Source organism: Chionomys nivalis, chromosome 17, assembly GCF_950005125.1.
Source record: "Chionomys nivalis chromosome 17, mChiNiv1.1, whole genome shotgun sequence".
Lineage (NCBI taxonomy): Eukaryota > Metazoa > Chordata > Mammalia > Rodentia > Cricetidae > Chionomys > Chionomys nivalis.
Window position 1 is genome coordinate 40,860,292 of NC_080102.1, and position 19,141 is coordinate 40,879,432.

Below are 19,141 nucleotides of genomic sequence, written 5' to 3' on the forward strand. Positions count from 1 at the left end.
TCCCTGGCAGCCAAGCTTTCCGAGCATCAGAATGCAGGTGATGTCACTGGGGCCAGGTTCTGCCCTGTGAAATGGGCACACACTGCCACCTAGGCAGGCCCTTGAGAGGGGGAGGCAGCAGGAAGCTCAGCAGGTGGCGGGCATTGTTGTCATTTTGAAGCTTGACTGGCAAGCCTAGGGCAGGGCTCCCACTAGGAGAGTGCAGAGGAGAAGTACAGAGGGAAGGGTGCAGGGGAGGGTGCAGAGGGAAGGGTGCAAGGGAGGGTGCGCGGGGGGGGGCATGGGGAGGGTGCTCATATGCAAATTCTTTGGTGTCTCAGGCAGAACACCTGCTGGCCTGTTCCAGTCTCCATTCATGCTCTCCTTGGACACACCTCCCCTAGGGCCAACCTGCCCCAGCCCTCTGCCAGGTGTAAGGGACACTGGACCTGTGCTGGTCCAGACCATCAAGGTAGGGATGGGGATCCAGTGCCTAAGGAGGGGGGTGAGGGGACACTTCCGAACAAGATGGCCTTTGAGTTGGGCCTTATGAGTATGAGACGTTAGGAAGGTCCTCGGATGTGGGGACAGCTGAAGACGATGTCTAGGGATAGGTACAGGCACGGTCACATGCAAGCAGAGAGTGCAGTCAAAGCTGTGTGGGAACTTCATGGGGACCTGAGCTGGATTGTCTGAGTCAACCCAGGGGGGGTTCAAGGGCCCTGTGTGCCACGAGGACTGTCCTGGAGGCAGCGGGAAGCCATGGAGGGATCTGGAGGAGTCCCAGGGAACCTGCGAGGGACTCGGGCTCCTCTTTTCTATTGTCGGGCTGAAGGCTCCAGGGAGCCTGTGGGAGCTGCTCAGGCAGGAAGCTCCTGTAGAAGAGGGAGCTGGTGCCTGCCCACCGTAGGGGGTTCTTTGCATCTGCCACAGGCTTGGGCATGGGATACAGGTGTGTGGGATCCTGACCCCAGTCCTTTCTGCTCCTGGGCATCCTCAGGTATGCCACGCCACTTGCTTCTCCGCACCAACAGTCCCTTGTGCCTGAAGGAGGACCCCAGTAGTTCCACCCCAGTGGCTAACTGGGCAACTAAACGTGCAGGGTGATAGCGTAGAAGGGTAGCATTTTATCATTTTGGGTTGGAAAAGGGAGCCTGGCTATGGACTGTGTCCCTTAGGTATGGCTCTGCACCCCAGCTTCTGTGTCTGTGGTAGCCATGGTGGCAGATGCCTCCCCCACAGGCAGGAAGACTGAGAGACCCCTGAGCTGCCACTCTGTGGATGCTCCCTCTGAGTTCAGGAGCACCTGGGGTCTCCACTGCCTACACGCTAGGCTCAGGAAATGGGTTCAGCCAGGGGTCACTCTGCCCCAGCTGAACCCTAGGGACCATGCCCACTCCAGGGCTGAATGCCTGCTCCGAGGAAGCCAAAGCTGGGGCTGGACAGGCTCTGCTTCAGCTGCTTGCTCTACATGAGTGTCGGCAGCCCCATCAGCTCTCAGGGAACCGAACCTCACGCTTCAGGGGGACCCCGTAATGATTGGCCACAAGGAGGTCATTTATATTGGCTAAGCAGGCCTAATTAGGCTTGATCTGAAGGTTAGCAGAAGCTCACAGAAAAGCTGTTAAGGGGTTAATCTCGGAGAGATTACGTTGTATTCAGTGCTCTGTTAAAGTTTGAATTAATTTTTCCCATGGGTTTGCTCACATTCTAATTTTCAACTAAATGAGACATCTGTTTCAGAAAAGGAAAATTTGCTCTGGTTGTCATGGCAACTATCATTCTGTAAGAAAATTATTCCAATGGTTACTTTAGAACAGAAAGACAGGGATTCAGGACATAAAGCTGCCTTCGGCTCAGTCGGAATTCTGATGGGCCACTCTCCGTAGCCACGAGGAGCCTTGGACGGTGAGGCCAGTGGCAGGTGGAGGTGGTACCAGGCCCATGTGTTGGGTTGGGGTAGAAGCTGGTCCAGGGACTCCTGGGCACCCCAGTATCCTGGCTTGAGTGTTCATGGATGGTATTCTAAAGTTGAATGACAGGGAGGGCCAGGGCAGGATGGGTGTATCCTTCCTGGGAAATGCCAAAAAGCCATACAGAGAGCTGGTCACTGTGGCTGTTCAGAGCGCTAGGCTTCCCTGGATACAAAGGGTCAGTGCACTCCAAACAGCACCCCAGGAGGCTCCAGTGCAGACTTCACACTGAAGATGGTTCCTCTTTTGTCTCCTGGGTCAGCAGTGACTGGTAGTTGTTTTGCCCAGGCCATGGTGGCCCAAAGGCCTCAGTGGGGCCCCTGGAGTCTGCTTAGACCTTGCTGACTATAGCCCAGCCACCCAGGACTGCCCACCACCCTGGGAAAAGCCTCAGAAATATCTTCCAAAAATGCCACTTCAGGCTCTGCCTCCCTCTGCTCTACAGTACTAATGGTAGACAATGGCATCTGGGCATTGCCTGTGTGCACACATCCCCCTGCGGTGTCCAGCCATACCCTTGTCAGCCCCTCTTCCTCTGTGTTGCACTTAGCAGGAAATAGTAGCCACCCTTGGGGTTCAAGCCTGGGAAAGATGAAGGGCCGGTCCAGGGCAAAGTCAGTATGACCCTGCTTGGATGGCACCCCAACCTGTCAGAGGGGGCAGACAGCCCCCAGACTTCCAAGAGCTGAGGTCCTTGCTGACTGCTGCCCCTGGCCGGGAGCAAGGCAGAAGCTCACCTGTGTTTTGGGGATGGGAGTGGGGAGAGTCTCATGGCCCACAGGTGGGTGTGGTAAGATATTGAGGGAAGGAGAAGCAGAGAACAGGTGGGGAGAGGAAGTGGAATAGTTTGGGGCTAGATACCCTGCTGGGTTTGATTCACCACAGGCTCTGCCATGAGTGCTGTGTGGTCCTGGGGTGTGGAATGGCTCCTCTGGGCATCCCCATGAGAGAGTCTGTTCTATCTTCCCTCTAGAGTAAGGCTCTGTGGCGCTGAGTGAGGAAAAGCTGGCCGGCAGGGTGGCCTGGGCTGACTTCCGGCGTCCATGAGCTATCTCTTGTGTTTCTAAGAGCTACCTCTGCAGTGGCTCAGGAGAGCCAACACTAACAGGTGCCTCTTCTCCACACTGATGGGGCTTTGTCCTGCCGTATAAATATTTGATTAGCGTTTTGAAAAGTGAAGCCTGTGTTGGGAAGACAGCAGGTAGTCACACATTGTTCCCCGTCCTGTGGGTTGGCAGGACACTCAGTGATTTCCAGGCTGCCGTGGTCTTTCTGATCCCCACCTCACCCCTTCAGCTGCAGTTCCGAGAATCCTAGACGGTGATTCAGAAATTGCATAGCTCTTGGAATCCGTAGAGAGGGGGCTGCCAGCACCAACCAGGGCCATGGCAGAAAAGGACCCTTACCTTGTTACCAAGGTGTGTGACTTGGGGATGGGGGTGTCTATATAGAACTCTTATCAGCTGAAGTTCCCTTCCTGCTCTCAGGTTCTCTGAGGTCTCCTATCCTGCTTCCTCTTTAGAAGTGATCTTGCCAGCCATCAAAAATGCAATATGAAAAACCCTCCCCTAGATAAAGCCTTACACCCAGACTTTGTGGGTGGCTTTTAGGAGTGGTCCATGGTGATGGGTGTGATGGTGATGATGGTGGTAGTGGAGGTGATAGGGATCGTGATACTGGTGTTGATGATAGTAATAGTGGTTTTATTGATGAACGATGATGAAGGCCATGGTGGTGGAGGCAGAGATAATAATGGCGATGGTTGTATGGAGGTGATGGTGGTGACCATGGTGATGATGGAGGTGGTAATACGGATGGAAGTGGTGCCTGAGATGGTCAAGGTGATGGGGATGGTGAAAGTGATGATGGTCATGGCTATGGTGGAGGTGATGATGGGGACAGTGATGGTGATTGTGAATGTGCGGACTGGATGGTGGAGGTGATGAAGGTAGTGACAGAGGTGACAGAGATCGTGGAGGTGATGGTGACAGAGGTGGTGAGGATGGTGGTGCCATGGCAGGGCACTGAGTTGTCATTGTTGAACAGACAGTGCCATCCCCATTAAACAGAGAGCTCCAGACACTGAACTCTGGAGGAGTCAGGTGTTTGCCACTTGTGGTCAATCTCATTTTCTTAAAACTCACCCCTTGTTCAAGTCACATAGGTGGCAAGTGGTGGACTATCCTGACCTCAGTCAGTTTGACTCCAGGGTCCCCTTGAAGCTGTGTGTAAGTAGCATGTGTGTGCGAGCGTACGTATGCGTGTCATTTTCTTTCAGAAGAATGCTTAGCTTTCTGCAGATGGGCAGGAGCAGGCCTGAGTCAGCATGTCTGAGGGAGGAGGCATCTGACAGGGTCACCTCTGCCTGTGCTGCTCTTCCAATGGCCAATTCCAGTCTAACCACTGTCCCCTGGTGGACACTTCCCACGTGCGGGGATCCTGTGTGTCAAGTGGCCATTCTGTACCCGGGCCTTGATCCCTGGTTCGCCTCTCATCTACCTGAGGTGAGAATCATGGTCCCCAGCCCAGGGACAGGGCCACCTCCTCCACTGATGGCTCTGGAGCCTGCTCCAGTGGGCAGAGAAATCAGGTGGAGCCACGGATGCCTGCGACTTAGGAGTCAGGGCTGGGTGGTGGTAGCTGGTGTGTGCTGACTGCTTCTAGCAAGCTTTCTTTGGAGGCTTGTGTGACGAGGAGCCAGCCTCAGCTTTGAGGTGCTAGCTATGACATGGTACCAGGTCTGCTCTGTGTCCTGACCACAGTGACCTGACCACAGCGACCAAATCACTGTGACAGGATCAGAGTGTCCTGACCACAGTGGTCAGATCACAGTGACAGGATCAGAGTGTCCTGACCACAGTGGTCAGATCACAGTGACAGGATCACAGTGGCCAGATCACAGTGACCAGAGGGCCCTCAGCTCCATTCACCAGCATTTATCTGCCTCTGGGGCCAGTGTCTGACATAGAAAAAGGACCTTTGAAACTACCCCCCCCCACCATAAGACCCAGAGTGACCACCTATCCTTCACATGCCCAGGTCCAGCACTGCAGGCTTGATGTCAAGAAAAGCAGCCCTAGGTCTCAGAGTGACAGCTCCACAGGCTGTGTCGCCCGGGCACCTTCCCTTCCTCTGGGAAACATGCAGAGACCTCAGTCTTACAGCTCAGAGCCTATGAGGATAGGATTGGGAGTTCTTACATGGGGTTCTGTGGAACCCCTGGAAGTCCTAAGTAGTCATGTTGGTGGCTGCCAACAGTGTAGGGCCATCAGTGGGTTCACAGCCATTGATGTCAGCCATGTTGGCCAAGGGTAGGATTCAAGGTGGCAACTTTGGGCACACAGGGGCTGTGGGGGCAATGCCTGACTTTACCCAGCTCGTAGTGTGTGCTGGTCGGCAAATTAAGGGGCTGCCTGTACTGCTTGGCTGCTGTTCCTGGAGTCCACCTCACCCCCACACTGGCTGCACTGACGGCAGCTGGTTGCCGTGGCTGCTTGGCCTTGTACCCTTCTCTCCGACTGTGCCATCCTTGAGACCCTCCCTAAAGTGCCCCTCTTCTCTCCTAGGCAGCCCTGGTTCTATGGCTGGGGGTTCAACCTCCCACGAGGGCAAGCGCTGCTGGAAAAGTGGAATCTCATCCCGGAAGGTGTTGATATCCTCATAACTCACGGACCACCACTGGGTAAGCTCTGGTTTACCTGCCCAGGCTGGACAGGGTCCTGGAGGATGGAGTGTTTGGTGCCAGGCTGTGCCTGAAGGATCCCTGGGTTGGTCAACTAGGTCTGATTTGCTGGGGTGCAGCCCTCACCTAGCCAATGTCCCCAGGGCTGAGGACGCCACCTCCTGATGTTGCTCCTGTTTGCCGTGCCTCTAACTCTGAGCCTGTTGCTCACCAGATGCCACTTCCTGAATCCCCTGACTTCTGCCTGGCCCCCACCAGTCCCTTCTCCGTCTAACCCGCCCCCACCTCTTTTCTCTGATGTCACTGTCGCTACTCCAGGCTTGAACCTTGTGTTGACCACCCTGGCTCCTCACTGCCCCCCCACTCCTATGCAGCTGCTCCTCCATTTTCAGTGGAGGACACCTGAAGCCCAGGCCTCTACTGGGACAGCACAACAAGCTGCTGACCAGGCTGTGCCTCTCCCAGCCAGGGCCTCCAGGCCAATGAGCCAAGTCCTTCCTCAGTTTCATCTGAGTTGTGTGGGTTCTGTGGCCCTCCACCCCCTCATCCTCTCTATTTCCTGTTCTCCTCCCCTTACTTCCTCTGCTTCCTTTTCTTCCCTCCTTCCAGATTTCCTCCTCTTTTTTCCCTTCCACTCTTTTGATTTATCTGTCTACCCATTCATCTTTTTCCATCCATCCGTCCATCCATCCATCCATCCATCCATCCACCATTTTCATCCATCCATCCATCCATCCATCATCTACCCGCCAATCCATCCATCCATCTATCCATCCATCATCCATCCATCCATCATCCATCCATCCACCCATCCATCCATCCATCCATCCATCCATCCATCCTCCACCCACCCATCATCCATCCATCATCCACCCACCCATCCATCCACCCGTCATCCACCCACCCATCCATCCACCCATCATCCATCCATCCTCCACCCACCCATCCATCTACCCATCATCCATCCATCATCCACCCACCCATCCATCCACCCATCATCCACCCATCATCCATCCATCATCCACCCACCCATCCATCCACCCATCATCCATCCATCATCCACCCACCCATTCATCCACCCATCCATCCATCATCCCCCCACCCATCATCCATCCATCATCCACCCACCCATCCATCCACCCATCATCCATCCATCATCCACCCACCCATTCATCCACCCATCCATCCATCATCCCCCCACCCATCCATCCACCCATCATCCATCCATCATCCATCAATTTTAATTCATCCATTCATCATCCTTCCTCCATTCAGCCACCCATCATTACACATCCTCAATCTTTATTCCCCATCATCCATCCACCCCCTATCATTTATTCATTTATCCAGCTGTCAATCATTCATTTACCTATCCATACACTCTCCCACCTGTTCATCCATCCATCCATCCATCCATCCATCCATCCATCCATCCATCCATCCATAATTCCATCCTTTGACTTCCTCTCTCCAGATTCCCTGCCCTGGTCACAAAGCACACTGCACACCTGTTTTGGGAATGCCCGTGCACCAGGTATCCCAGCAGGTTCTAAAGCACTTCCTTTCCGATTGTAGTTGCCAGGGCCATTGGGTGACTACAGTTAGAGACTCCCACCCCCAGCGCTGTCAGCCCACACTGCCACATAAAGATGGACCTACATGATTCCAGTTCCTAGGGCAGCACTTCTGACAGCTGGATGAAGCCAAGACACGGGGATATGAACCTGTCTGTGCAAGGTGTAGGAGCCGCAGACCCTAACTACCGCAGATCCCAAGCCGCTGCCAATTCCAGGTCTACCGCGGATCCCAGGCCACCCCATCACCCAGTGCCGTGTCTGTCCCCCTTCGTTTCCTCCCCCCTCTCCTCTCTGCTGGGCCTTCACTCTCTCCTCTTCTCTCCTCTCCTGGGCTGTGCTCTGTCTCTCCCAGCGAAGCTTGCTGGGCACACTGAGTTGAAGCTCTCCAGCCCGTGCTGGCAGCTCTATAGCGTGTCTCACCCACCCAAACAGAGAGGGGCCGACAGAAACCTGACTGCTCACTCGAGGCATCAATTATTCTTCGTTTGTGTAGCCATGTGAGGATAATAAGCCACCACCATATGGGGCGGCTCCGGGAGGCTGGCGGCCAACAGACACAGCGGGCACCATGAGAGTGTGCCTCAGCCAAGGAAACTAGCTTCTGTGCACCCCTTCCCCCGTCTCATGTATCCCAGGCTGGCCTGGCAGTTTTTATGTAGCTGAGGATGACCTTGAACTCATATTTCCACCTCCACCTTCCCTGGGCTGAAATCAGAGCCATGTGCCGCCACATCTACGAGTACCCAGAGCTCCCCCCGATAGGCAAGCCATCTACCAACAGAGCCGTGCTGCAGCTTCTGTAGGGTTTTGTGGAGGTCATTTTTGTATTGGAAATCTCCTTCGGAGGCTATGGAAGCTCCACTCTGCTTCCAGCCACTGCGGTACCACGGACTCAGTTTGCTCTTCTCTGCAATGGGTGGCCACACAAACCCTCGGAGCTGCAGGAACAGTCATGGGCTGAGATCTGTAGTGGTTATGTGCACCTGGGCCCAGGTACCTGGCCTCCCCTTGGCTCTTGTGAAGGAACCTCTTAGCACAGCCCTGCCCACGAAGGGAAGTTGAGCCTCCAGGAGCTGCCTCGTGACTAGGCATCTCTCTAGGGGCAGAGGCAGGGTTCTGGAGCTCGCCGCACTGAGAAAGCAGCTATGCCGGGACTGTAGCATAGGACTCCAGGTGCCACCCAGTTTGCACTAACAGATGCCCGCTGTCTCCATCAGTGACCTCATTGTCTTCCCGCACAGGGTTTCTAGACTGGGTCCCCAAGAAGATGCAGCGTGTGGGCTGCGTGGAGCTGCTCAACACAGTCCAGAGGCGAGTCCAGCCACGACTGCATGTCTTTGGCCACATTCATGAAGGTGAGTCGGCAGATGGAGAGGGAACCCCCACTGGGGTGCTTCTAACTGGCTCTTCGTAGGGGTTTGTTGTCTTCCTCAAGTCTTCCTCACCAGCTCCCTCACTGACTTCTGCAGGAAGCAGCCTGCTTCTGCGGCTCATGCATAGACTGCCTCACACACTTGCTGCCTTGGTTAGTGTGGGCATGCTGGCTAGCAGAAGGTGAACTCACTGGAGTGCCAGGGATGGCCACACTATGGGCAGGTGGCTCACAGTCCTAACTACCCACACTGCCCGCACAGACCATCCACGCACACCAGCTTAGTCCTCAGGCATTAGTCCTGGAGCCTAAGCTCAACTACTGATGTAACCCCGCTGGTCCCCCTCCCCACACCCCTGCTGTTGTTTTCCGACAGGGACCAGCAGGCCTCACAGCCCCATCTGACAGGAACCATGTGGCTGCTTCCGTTGGGATAGGGACTGACAAGGCTTGTCCCAGGACTGACCCTGACTGTGGTGGGACCAGGGCTCCTGGGCCTTCACACTGTCCACATCTCATAGTTTTCTTGGAAGTAAACAAACTCTTAACAATTTCCTGAGCATCTCTGCAGTGTCCTTGGAAGTCAAGGTAGCAGAGCACACTGGTCCCTGGAGAAGCTCCCTGATTGCCGGGTAGCAGCCAGGCAGCCGAAGGCAGAACATAAGAGCTTGTAGGGCAGCTCATGAGCCCTGAAATTATCACGCTGGTAGTCTTCTGGACCCTCTTGTGTGCATACAGGGCCAACATATGTAAGGTTGCCTGGGGCCCAAACCATACCCCTACATATGTGTAGAGGCGAAATGGCACTCCAGAGAAGAAAGGGAGAGAGCGTGTCCCTTCTGGTGTGACGACAGTCTGAGCCAGAAGGGACCTCAACAAGCAGAGGTGGTGGGAGAGGGCACGTGACTGGAAGACGGGAACGTGACAATGATGACTGTGGTGGTGTGAGGCTGAGGCTCTCAGTGGTGACAAAGATGCTGGTGGCAGTGACACTGAAGACAGCGAGGGTGGTGATGTCATGACAGGGCAGTGCTGGCAATGATGGGGGTGTTGGTAATGGTGATAGCAGTATGGTGATTATAACAGTTGAGGGTGATGATAGCGATGGTGTCAATGACAGTGGACATGGGGTGGTAGTGGCGGTATGGAGAAGGATAAGGGCTGAGGAGGAGGAGAACACTCAGGGTGCAAATGCTGATGCCATGATGATAATGGCAGTGCCGGGGACAGCAACAAAGATGGTAGTGATGTAGCCTTGGTGACAGGGCTGATGATGGATGGTATGGGGATGCTGACGCCATGACAACAGTGGTGTTGATGATAACGACACCAGTGATGTTGCTGGTCGCGAGATGAGGATGTCATGGTAATGATGGCAATGGCAGAGATGGTGATAAAGATGGTGATGTTGATGATAATGCAGCTGCTGATGTTGGTGACGCTGATGCTTGTAGTCATGGGGATGATGACAGCGGTGGGATGGGAATGGTGGCTATGATGACAACACGGTGATGCAGCCTATGGGCATAGCATCTGAACACACCTGATGATATCTGATGCTATGGGGATGCTGGGGACTGTGGAAATCAGGTGACTATTCCTGGTCACATCTGGAGCATGCTGAGGACACCATGGTGATGATGCTGATGGCTAGGAAGATGACATGAGGATAACGGCAGTGACTTACTGTGTACTTTTCCTGTGACATGCATTGCCCTAAGCACTGCATTTGGGCGGTGACCTCAGCTGGTCCCCCTGGCGGGCTCAGAACCACCCTATTAGTATCATTTCCATTTAACAGAGAAGGTTTGGGAGCTGCAGTAGCTTGTTCCACACATGTCCTGCCCATGGTGGCAGAACACATGTAGCTTCCACAGCCACTAGACAGCTCCAGATCCTGGTCTGACAAGTGTATGCTTCCTTTCCAGGCTATGGTGTCATGGCGGACGGGACCACCACCTATGTGAATGCATCCGTATGCACTGTGAACTATCAGCCTGTTAACCCTCCCATAGTCATTGACCTCCCAACACCCCGGAACTCCTGACTGCTCCCCACTCCAGCTCTGCCTGCCCATGTCAGCTCCGTGTATCTGGCCGAGAGCCTGGATCCCCTAACCCACCTCCTCCCATACAGAACAGCCCAGACGGTCCAACTGGCCACAGGACCAGCCAGCAATGAGTAGAATCCTTGGGATAAAAGAAATCGCCTTTGACTGTCAGCCTTCTGCCACCCACTGCTGGGGCCTTGAGCAGCCCCATTGGGGCACCATGCTCACTTCTGTTTTCTGTGTGTCCATCTGTCCTTCATCGCAGGGCCTCACAGGCTCACAGCCCTCTCTGGTTGGGGAAATGACGGAAGTGTCACCACACTCCATCAGAACCCTCCTGCTCTGAGGAGCCACTGCCCTTGGATGAGTTCTGGGAAGTTTTTATACACATGTCCTGCTACCCAAGTGCATCTCTGTGGCTGTAAGCCCCAAGGTTGGGGGGTGTGGCCTGGGCACACACAGCCCTCCCCTGGCTGGAGGAAAGGAGATAGGCCTGCTCCTTGTGTGCAGGGATCTTGGAGTGTTCAGGGACATCTCAGGAATTCCGACAGCCCCTGGCCAGGCCTACAGCCTTTGGCTTGGCTTAGTCCCTCTTCTTATTTAGGACCCCACTGCCGACATGGATAGTGGACGGGTGTCCCTAGCTTCTGCTTAGAGCCTGGATTTGGGGGGCTTGGTTCTTCTGGCTGACTCCTCAATAACAGTGAGGCCATCTTGGGCCCCTGGGACCACATGACTCTGTAGATCACAACATCCAAGGGGGTTCTGCGGGCTGATCCCCTGTGCCTGGCCATATACATGTCCAGTCTGTGTGGCACACACGCCCCTCCACTCCTAACCTGGTTCTGTTTGTGTCCACAATGGACTTCATTTCTTGATGTGATTTCCCTTCAGAGGATTGTTTGCTGGGCTTGTCAGTACCACCGGTTACCAGGAGGTGGCGCCGTGACAGAGCAGCCCTGGGCACTGATGGCAAGGCCACCTGGGGTTGCAGCCTTTCTTGGGTTAGGCCTGGGTGAGCCCATCTGCAGGGGACAGAGTCAGCAGGCCCTGGGGCAGGAGCAGGCAGGGTCAGAAGTTGTCATTATTTAAAATGCTGATATTTGTTCTCTGTGGACTATTTTTGAACTTATTCCGATTCTTAGTAACACGACACAAAAATGGTTATTATTTGTCCTGACCCTTGCTGTTTTATACCCTCTGTGTCATGCATCTGACACAAAGGCCTCACTTCCTTGGCCTGGCCCCAGCCTTGGGGACCAGCTATCCTGGTACCTTTCATTCAGTATAATGTTGGTTTCTCTATGATCATTCCTGCAAGGTAGGTGGGTACTCTTGCCCTGTTATAGAGAAGAGGCCCCTGAGGCCAGAGAGACGAGGTCACTCGCCTGAGGATGTGCAGCACAAAGTGGGCAGCGAGGAGATTGGGACCTCAGCTCTGGTCTCACAGCCCTCACTGTCACCACCAGAGTTCTCGCTACGAGGCAAGGCGTGGGCCAAGACTGTTTCCTTTTGAAGGGTCCTGTTCAAAACTGGCTCGTGTTCATTCTCGATGGAGAGCCCCTTAGACGCTAAGGAATTCTCAGCTTCAAGCCTGGTACCCCATCATCGTGTGAGACCCATTTTCAATTCTTTCCCTGCAAATGGATGAGCCAGGCTCATGCGGTGGCTCACTGTGGGTGGGGCTGCATTCCCAGGAGGCCTGTGGTGTCAGGACAGGAATGCCTCACCGGCCACAGGGCTGCAGGAATCTCGCTTGGGCCAAGTGGTTCTTGGTGTGTGGGGACATTTACAAGGCCTCTTCTCTGTGCCTCAGATGCATGGCATGTTTGGGGCAGAGGAAACGCACCTCCCATGTGCTGTCTCATCTCTACAGTTTCTATGTGGACCAAGAACTATAAACTTTTAAACAAAGGTTTTTCCTAGGGCATCTTCAGAATATGGCATATTTTTATGTGGAGAAGAAAAGCTGTGGAGGCAGCTATCTTTAAGGGAAAATTCATTGGAAGTCCTCAAGATTTGAAAGATGGCGGCCTGCTCCTCAATCATTTTGGCATAACTTGATTGTGGCTGTAATTTTTTTGTCAAGCATGTCAGACAATAAAGTCTTTGTAAAAAGAAAAAGCCAAGTCCGCCTGACTGCTCTTTCTGTGGGTGTCCCTAGGTCATGAGGGGGCAGAGGGAGGAAGAACCCCGAGTTCTAGAGGCTAAAGACACCCCTGTGTGTTGGTGATGACCCCCACCTCCTGTGTGTGCAGGGGCTGCAGAGGTGTGTCACGGCAGGGCTGTGCTTGACTGAGTGTCTGAGCTCCTAAACAGAGCACGTGATGTGGCCGGCTTGTTCTAAGGTGATATGGCCAACCAGCCCTAGGCAGACAAAAGGATGGATGGATGGAATGATGGGTGGGTGGCACCCCAGTCATAGTCACTCCTGGCTACAAATTTCTACCATTTATACACATCCACTATCCAGCTGTTCATCTTTCCGTACACTCTCACCCATTGGCTCATTCTTATGTCCATTCATCTACTCAACCAGCAAGCTCTCCATCCATCATCCACTCATCCATCCATCCACCATCCCTCATTCCATCCATCTACCATCCACCCATCCATCCACCCATCCATCCATTCATCCATCCAGCTAACATCTCTCCATCCACAGAATTATTCATCTATCTATGCATCAGCCAAGCTATCTATCCACACTCATTTGACCATACACTACTGATGAAACCATTACTTTACCTGATCCCCAGGGTATCCCTCCATTCATCTATCCATCCATATCCATCCACCCATCCATTCACCCATCCATCCATCCATCCATCCATCCATCCATCCATCCACCCATCCATCCACCCACTCTTCCACCCATCATGTATAACCCACATCCAGCTCTTTATTGATCCAGTCACAACCCTTAGCACCTCCCAAAGGGCCTGGCTTGGCTTACAGAAATGCTGCAGTGACAGAAACAGATTTGGAATGGAAGATTGGGAAAGGTAGATAGGAGGACAAAGGTCACGGAGAGCCAAGGATGGTAGTAGATGTGGATGCCAATGGGAGTGTGGAATTCAGAACGGGTGCAAGCAAAAGGCACACAGATCTGTTTGGGCCTCCTGAGCAGGGGCTGACCTGGGGCCATAAGAGGAGGTGTCCTGTGGTCCAGTTGACAAATGGCACGGAGTAGAAGCTTCTCTTGGGACACATCTGACACAGTAAGTAAAGCCATGGATCTGGGGCAGAAAAGGCCTGAGGAGTGGCCTAGGACGGGCATATAACCACCTCCCATAAACCTCTCCTCAGACTGCCCAAGGCTTCACAGGCCTGCAGCATCCTGCCCCGGAACCTTGGTTTCTGAACCGTTGCTCCCGAAAGCCCTGTTCAGTAGGAAGAACCACCACCGACTTCCGCCCATAACCGTCGGAGCCACAGTAGCGTTCCTGTACAGGCACGGCCCTTGAAGGCTGCTGCCGTACAGCGTCATCACATTGGAGCTGCTTCAGTGCAGCGGACTCTCTGGGGCACGCCTCCCTCCCACCTCCTTTCCTTCTCATTTCACACACTAAGCAAGCACTCTACTACTGAGCTGTAGCCCTCCGCAGCCCTGCTGAGATGGCCTACAAGAACCCCTCTGGGCAGGTGGATGTCATCGTTTTCCTATCTCCTCCTTCTGAGGGCTGACATCACAGGTAACTACCACAGGGCCCTGGGGCTCAGAACTCTGATTCTCTTCCTTGCTCCCATGTGCTTTAAACACCAAGCCATCTCTCTGGCCTCTTGCTGGTGGTATTTAAAATCCCTAGATATTCTCTCTGTCTGTGGGTTGGTCTTTCCAGACCCATTCTCAGAGCAAATGCTGAACTCTTTCAGTAAGCTCAGTTTGTCCTTTTTTTCTTTCGTTCCATTGTTCTTTGTTGGGAAATACTATCTTCAGGTGTGTTGCTTTTGTTTACGCTGCATTTGTTTAACTCTTTGAAGCTGTGTTACTGTGCCTGTCTAAGATGCCTGATGATCTAGTAGAGCTAAACAGCCAGTAGCAAGGCAGGAGAGAGAAATAGGAAGGGGCTGGCAGGCAGAGAGGATAAATGAAGAGAAATTTGGGAGAGGAAGGAGGAGGACTTCAGGGGCCAGCCACCCAGCCAGACATGGAGTAAGTAAAAAAGAAAAGGTATACAGGAAGAGAGAAAAATAAAAACTCAAAGGCTAAAGATAGATGGGATAATTTAGGTTAAGAAAAGCTAGCAAGAAACAAGCCAAGTTAAGGCCAGGCATTCATAACTAAGACTAAGCCTCTGTGTGTGATTTATTTGGGAACTTGGTGGTGGGCCCCCTAAAGAGCCACAGGTAAGAGCAAAAACACAACAGTTCTTTGGACACTGGTATCATTTGTAACAGGTGTTTCTCAAAGTCTACTGATGGGAGGATATGATCAACCTGTGGCTCTGCTGGGAGGCGGAGCCTAGCAGGAGGAAGTTTAGGTTACTGCAGGTTTATGGTCGAAGGGAGTGCTGAGAGCCCATACTCTCCTCCTTCCTGGCCGCCACAAGGTGAGCAATCCTTTCCACCAGGCCTCCTGTTACGTGTACCACACAGCCAAAAGCAACCAGGCCGATGGACTGAGCCCTCCGAGATGGTAAGCCAAACGGAACCTGCCTTCCTCAGAAGTGTCCCACCTCAGGTAGCGGCGAAACGCTGACCGAGGCAGGCACTGCTTCCAACCCGAGGTCGCGCAGACTTCTCTCAGGCTTTAGCTGTTTCACACACCTGTGCGTTCCGGGCTCATTGCATGGTGTGAGGTGTGCCGAGGTTCATGCTCTGTACCCAGCCACTGCTCCTCCATGTGTCAGAATCAGCGGGGTGCATCTGTGTGGGACACTTCTGGGCTCCCCGTTTTGCTCCATCTTTTGACGATGTGGTACCCCTAACTACTGTGCTTGTGTGTACACCTTCGGATTAGCCTATTTGAGTCCTCAAATTTTGTTGTTTTTCCCCCCCAGATTTTGAGGGAGAATACTCCATCCCCCTTTGTTTTCTACACATATTTTTGGGCTAGCTGGCTGCTGTCTACCAAAAACACCCTCTGAGATCCTGCCTGGGACTGTATAGAAGGCACTGCTCCAACTGTGGGGGCTGGATGGCTTACTCGGTAGTTAAAGGCATTTGGTGCTCTTGTTGAAGACCAGAGTTGGATTCCCAGAACCTACATTGGGTGGCTCAAAACTTGAGCTCCCGAGGATTTGACTTCCTCTTCTGGTCTTTGTGGGTACCTGCGCCCAGGCAAACACACACACACACACTAATATCAGTCTCGGGGGAAAACCTAACTGTGAAGATGTGTCCGCACTACCGAGTCTTCCAACTCAGGAGCACAGTGCATCTCCTTGTGCTGTGATCTCTGGTTTTATCAGTGCTTTGCAGTCTGCCACTGTACAGGACCACCTGTGGGGTGTTAGGTTGATGTGTTTTACTGGAAGGGGCTGTCACAAGTAGTGGTGTTTTTAAACTTCCCTTCCAGTTGTGCATGCTAACTGGAGTGCTAGTGACTTCTAGTGACCTGGTGGCACACTGCCTACTTAGTTCTAGGAATGCCCTGTGCAGCTGGTCATGCTTGTTCAACAATTCTTGTTTCCTCACTGTTTTGACTGCTGAGAGAAGTTTGTGTGTGTGTGGGGGGGGGGATAAGTGTGCACGAGGGTATGCCTGCACGGGAATGGTTGCTCATGCATATGTGCATGCATGCATGATGAGTGCCGACTAGAGATCAACCTTGGGCAACTTCCTCAGTCACTCTCCGCCTTACTTTCGAGACGGGGTCTCTCCCGAATCTGAAGGTCACCGAGTAGGCTAGGCTGGCTGCCTGAATCCGCAGGGATTCGCTTGTTGCCCCCTCTCCCAGCACTGAGATTCCTAGCACATGCCACTGAGCCCTACTTGTAAATGTGTCCTTTGGGTTGTGTGTGTCCAGAAAGCTGTGTCTCCTAATCTGGCAGGGTCTTCTGCCAGCTGTGGTGTTTCGGCAATTCTCCAGTCAGTCCTCATCTCTGGCTATCTGGGGAGAGGTGGTTTCTGGGAAGAGATGTTCGGGTCTTCATCCTGGCCCTCTGCAGACAGTGGGCCTCATCCCTTGGCTGCTTCTACAGCTGGGTGTGCATGTGACTGCACCTGGTGCCCGACAGCGCCCAGCCCCGTCATTTCCCTGCTCCTCTCTCTGCGTCTATCCACACCCTGCTGGTGTGCCGCCGTGTCCGGTCTCATTTGCTGACAAGTCCGTCGTGCCACTGTGGTTTGCATTTGCAGCACTTTTCTCGATCCCTTGGTGTTCCTCGCTGCTGGAGTTTCCTATGTAGTCATGCTCACTGTCTTCCTCTCCCATCACTGTTTATAACAAGCACAACTGCTCCTTTTACCTTCAGGTAGTTTCCAAAATCCACGTCGAATCCGAGCCTCATGCTTGTCTCTGCAGACTGTCGTTTTTGTTGAAGGCTGGGCGTGTGTACCAAGAGGCTCCCACCCTTCCCCACGCAGGGTCAGGGAGTGAATATTCTGGGCTTTGTGGGTCCCCTCAAGTTGTGCCTCCTATTTTTGCCACCTTCCCCCCCCCCCCCCTCAGCTCCTACGGTACCAGACTAGAGTGTCTCAGCCACAGGAAGACAGGAGTTGGCTTTGCATTCTGAGGAGGAACCGGCAGAAGGAACAGCAGATTCTGAGTTTAAGGTTGTGTGAGAGTCCGTGTGGGGAAGACAAAGGCCGAGGCACGGGACGGAATGAATGCCAGATTCTAGGCACATGTGTGAACACCTACAACCCCCTCACTTCATCCTCTACACTGGATTTCAGTAGGTTGCTCAGCAAACATAGGGACCCTTTGGGTTTCTGGGGTTGGAATGGCACGGACCAGATCTCCTATGAGCCCAGTGAGGGACTGCAGTGTATCCTGATCGGTGTCACGCCAGGCACTTGGCTGGCAGTGCTGGGAGCTAGAGATGTGACCTGTAGAAGGAGCTACAGGCAGACCTGCTTTTCCTCCCACCCGGCTCCCACATGGTTAGCTTTATACCTGAAATAACACACAAATTGTTTTCTTTTAAACACTGCCTGGCCCATTAGTTTCAGCCTCTTATTGGCTAATTCTCACATCTTGCTTTAACCGATAGCTAATAATGTGTGTAGCACCATGAAGTGGTGGCTTACTGGGAAAGATTCAGCATGTCTGACCTGGCAGCTGGCTCCATGGCATCTGACCCAGAGAGAAGAGGCATGGCGATTGCCTCACTTCCTCTTCCTCCCAGCATTCTGTTCTGTCTACTCCACCCACCTAAGGGCTGGTCTATCAAATGGCCAAGGCAGTTTCTTTATTAACCAATGAAATCAACACAAAACAGAAGACCCTCCCACATCAGTGACCAAGTTTAGAAAATAGGTCTCCCTTTGCTTTTCTCCTGAGAGGGATCCAGAGGCCGTGCCTGACCAGACTAGGTATGGTCACCAGGTGTGGGTGCAAAGCAGGTCTGCTGTCGCACCCCGCCAGTCGGACTCGGTGCTTAGTGCTACTGGGAAGAGGGAGGGATGAGGGTACATCCTGCACGGGGATGCTGCCCTGGACCGTCCCCCAGAGGTCATGGGAGAGTCCCCACCTTGGAAGACGTGTGGGACTCAGGAAGAGGGCAGGGGCGGGGACACTGTCCTAGTTGCTGCTGCATAAACACCATGACCAAAACCAATTTGGGGAGGAAAGGGTTTATTTCATCTTACAGCTCTGAGGTTGCACTCCATCACTGAGGGATGCCAGGGCAGGAACTAGAGGCAGGAACTGATGCAGAGGCCACAGAGGAACTCTGCTTACTAGTTTGCTCCCCATGACTTGCTCAGGCTCAGACTCAGGACCACCTGCCCAGGGGTGGCACTGCTCACAGTGGGCTGGGCCCTGTCATATCAATCATTAATCAAGAAAATGCACTACAGACTGGCCTACAGGCCAAGCTGATGGAGGAAATTTCCCAGTTGAGGTTCCCTCTGCTCAGATGACTGGCTTGGGCCAAGTTTACAAAAAACTAATCAGGATGGCCGTGGCCACGGGGCTCCAGCTGTCCTCTGATCTAAGGCAGAAGTGGGTGGGCAGAAGCAGCCTTGGCTCTTGAATAATGGTGCAGGGACCATGGATGGGAGGGGGTGCCCTGCAGGCAGTCGTGAACAAACCCCCAAGAACCCCAAGTTTTACAACATTTTATTAGCAGCAGTTCTTTCAAAGTCTCAAGAGTCGTTCCTGCAAAGACTATTTTATTTGCTCATACTAATGAGTGAGGTCGCCCAAGGCCAGCGGCCACCCTGCGCTTACCCAGGGAGGCCCCAGTGAAGGTTGGAGTAAGAGCCTGCACGTCTCAGGAAGGAGCCTGATGCTGGGTAGGGTTCGGCTATGAAGCCGCTTTGGGGAATTTCACTGCAGCCCTCCATTGTCTGGTTTTGCTAGTCTTGGGGACAGACCCTGAGGCCCCATCTGTCCCC

At 53.4% G+C, this 19,141-nt stretch overlaps 1 protein-coding gene across 2 annotated transcripts in view; it reads left to right on the plus strand.

The window, feature by feature from the left end:
- Mpped1 (metallophosphoesterase domain containing 1) overlaps nt 1-12,762 on the plus strand; it is a 74,612-nt gene extending 61,850 nt beyond the window's left edge. For both annotated transcript variants that reach the window (XM_057792702.1, XM_057792703.1), the window contains exons 5-7: nt 5,519-5,634; nt 8,453-8,566; nt 10,512-12,762. In XM_057792702.1, coding sequence (XP_057648685.1) covers nt 5,519-5,634; nt 8,453-8,566; nt 10,512-10,630 — 349 coding nt within the window. In that variant the 3' untranslated portion in view covers nt 10,631-12,762. The remainder of the gene's footprint in view (nt 1-5,518; nt 5,635-8,452; nt 8,567-10,511) is intronic.
- The last annotated feature ends 6,379 nt before the right edge of the window (nt 12,763-19,141 follow it).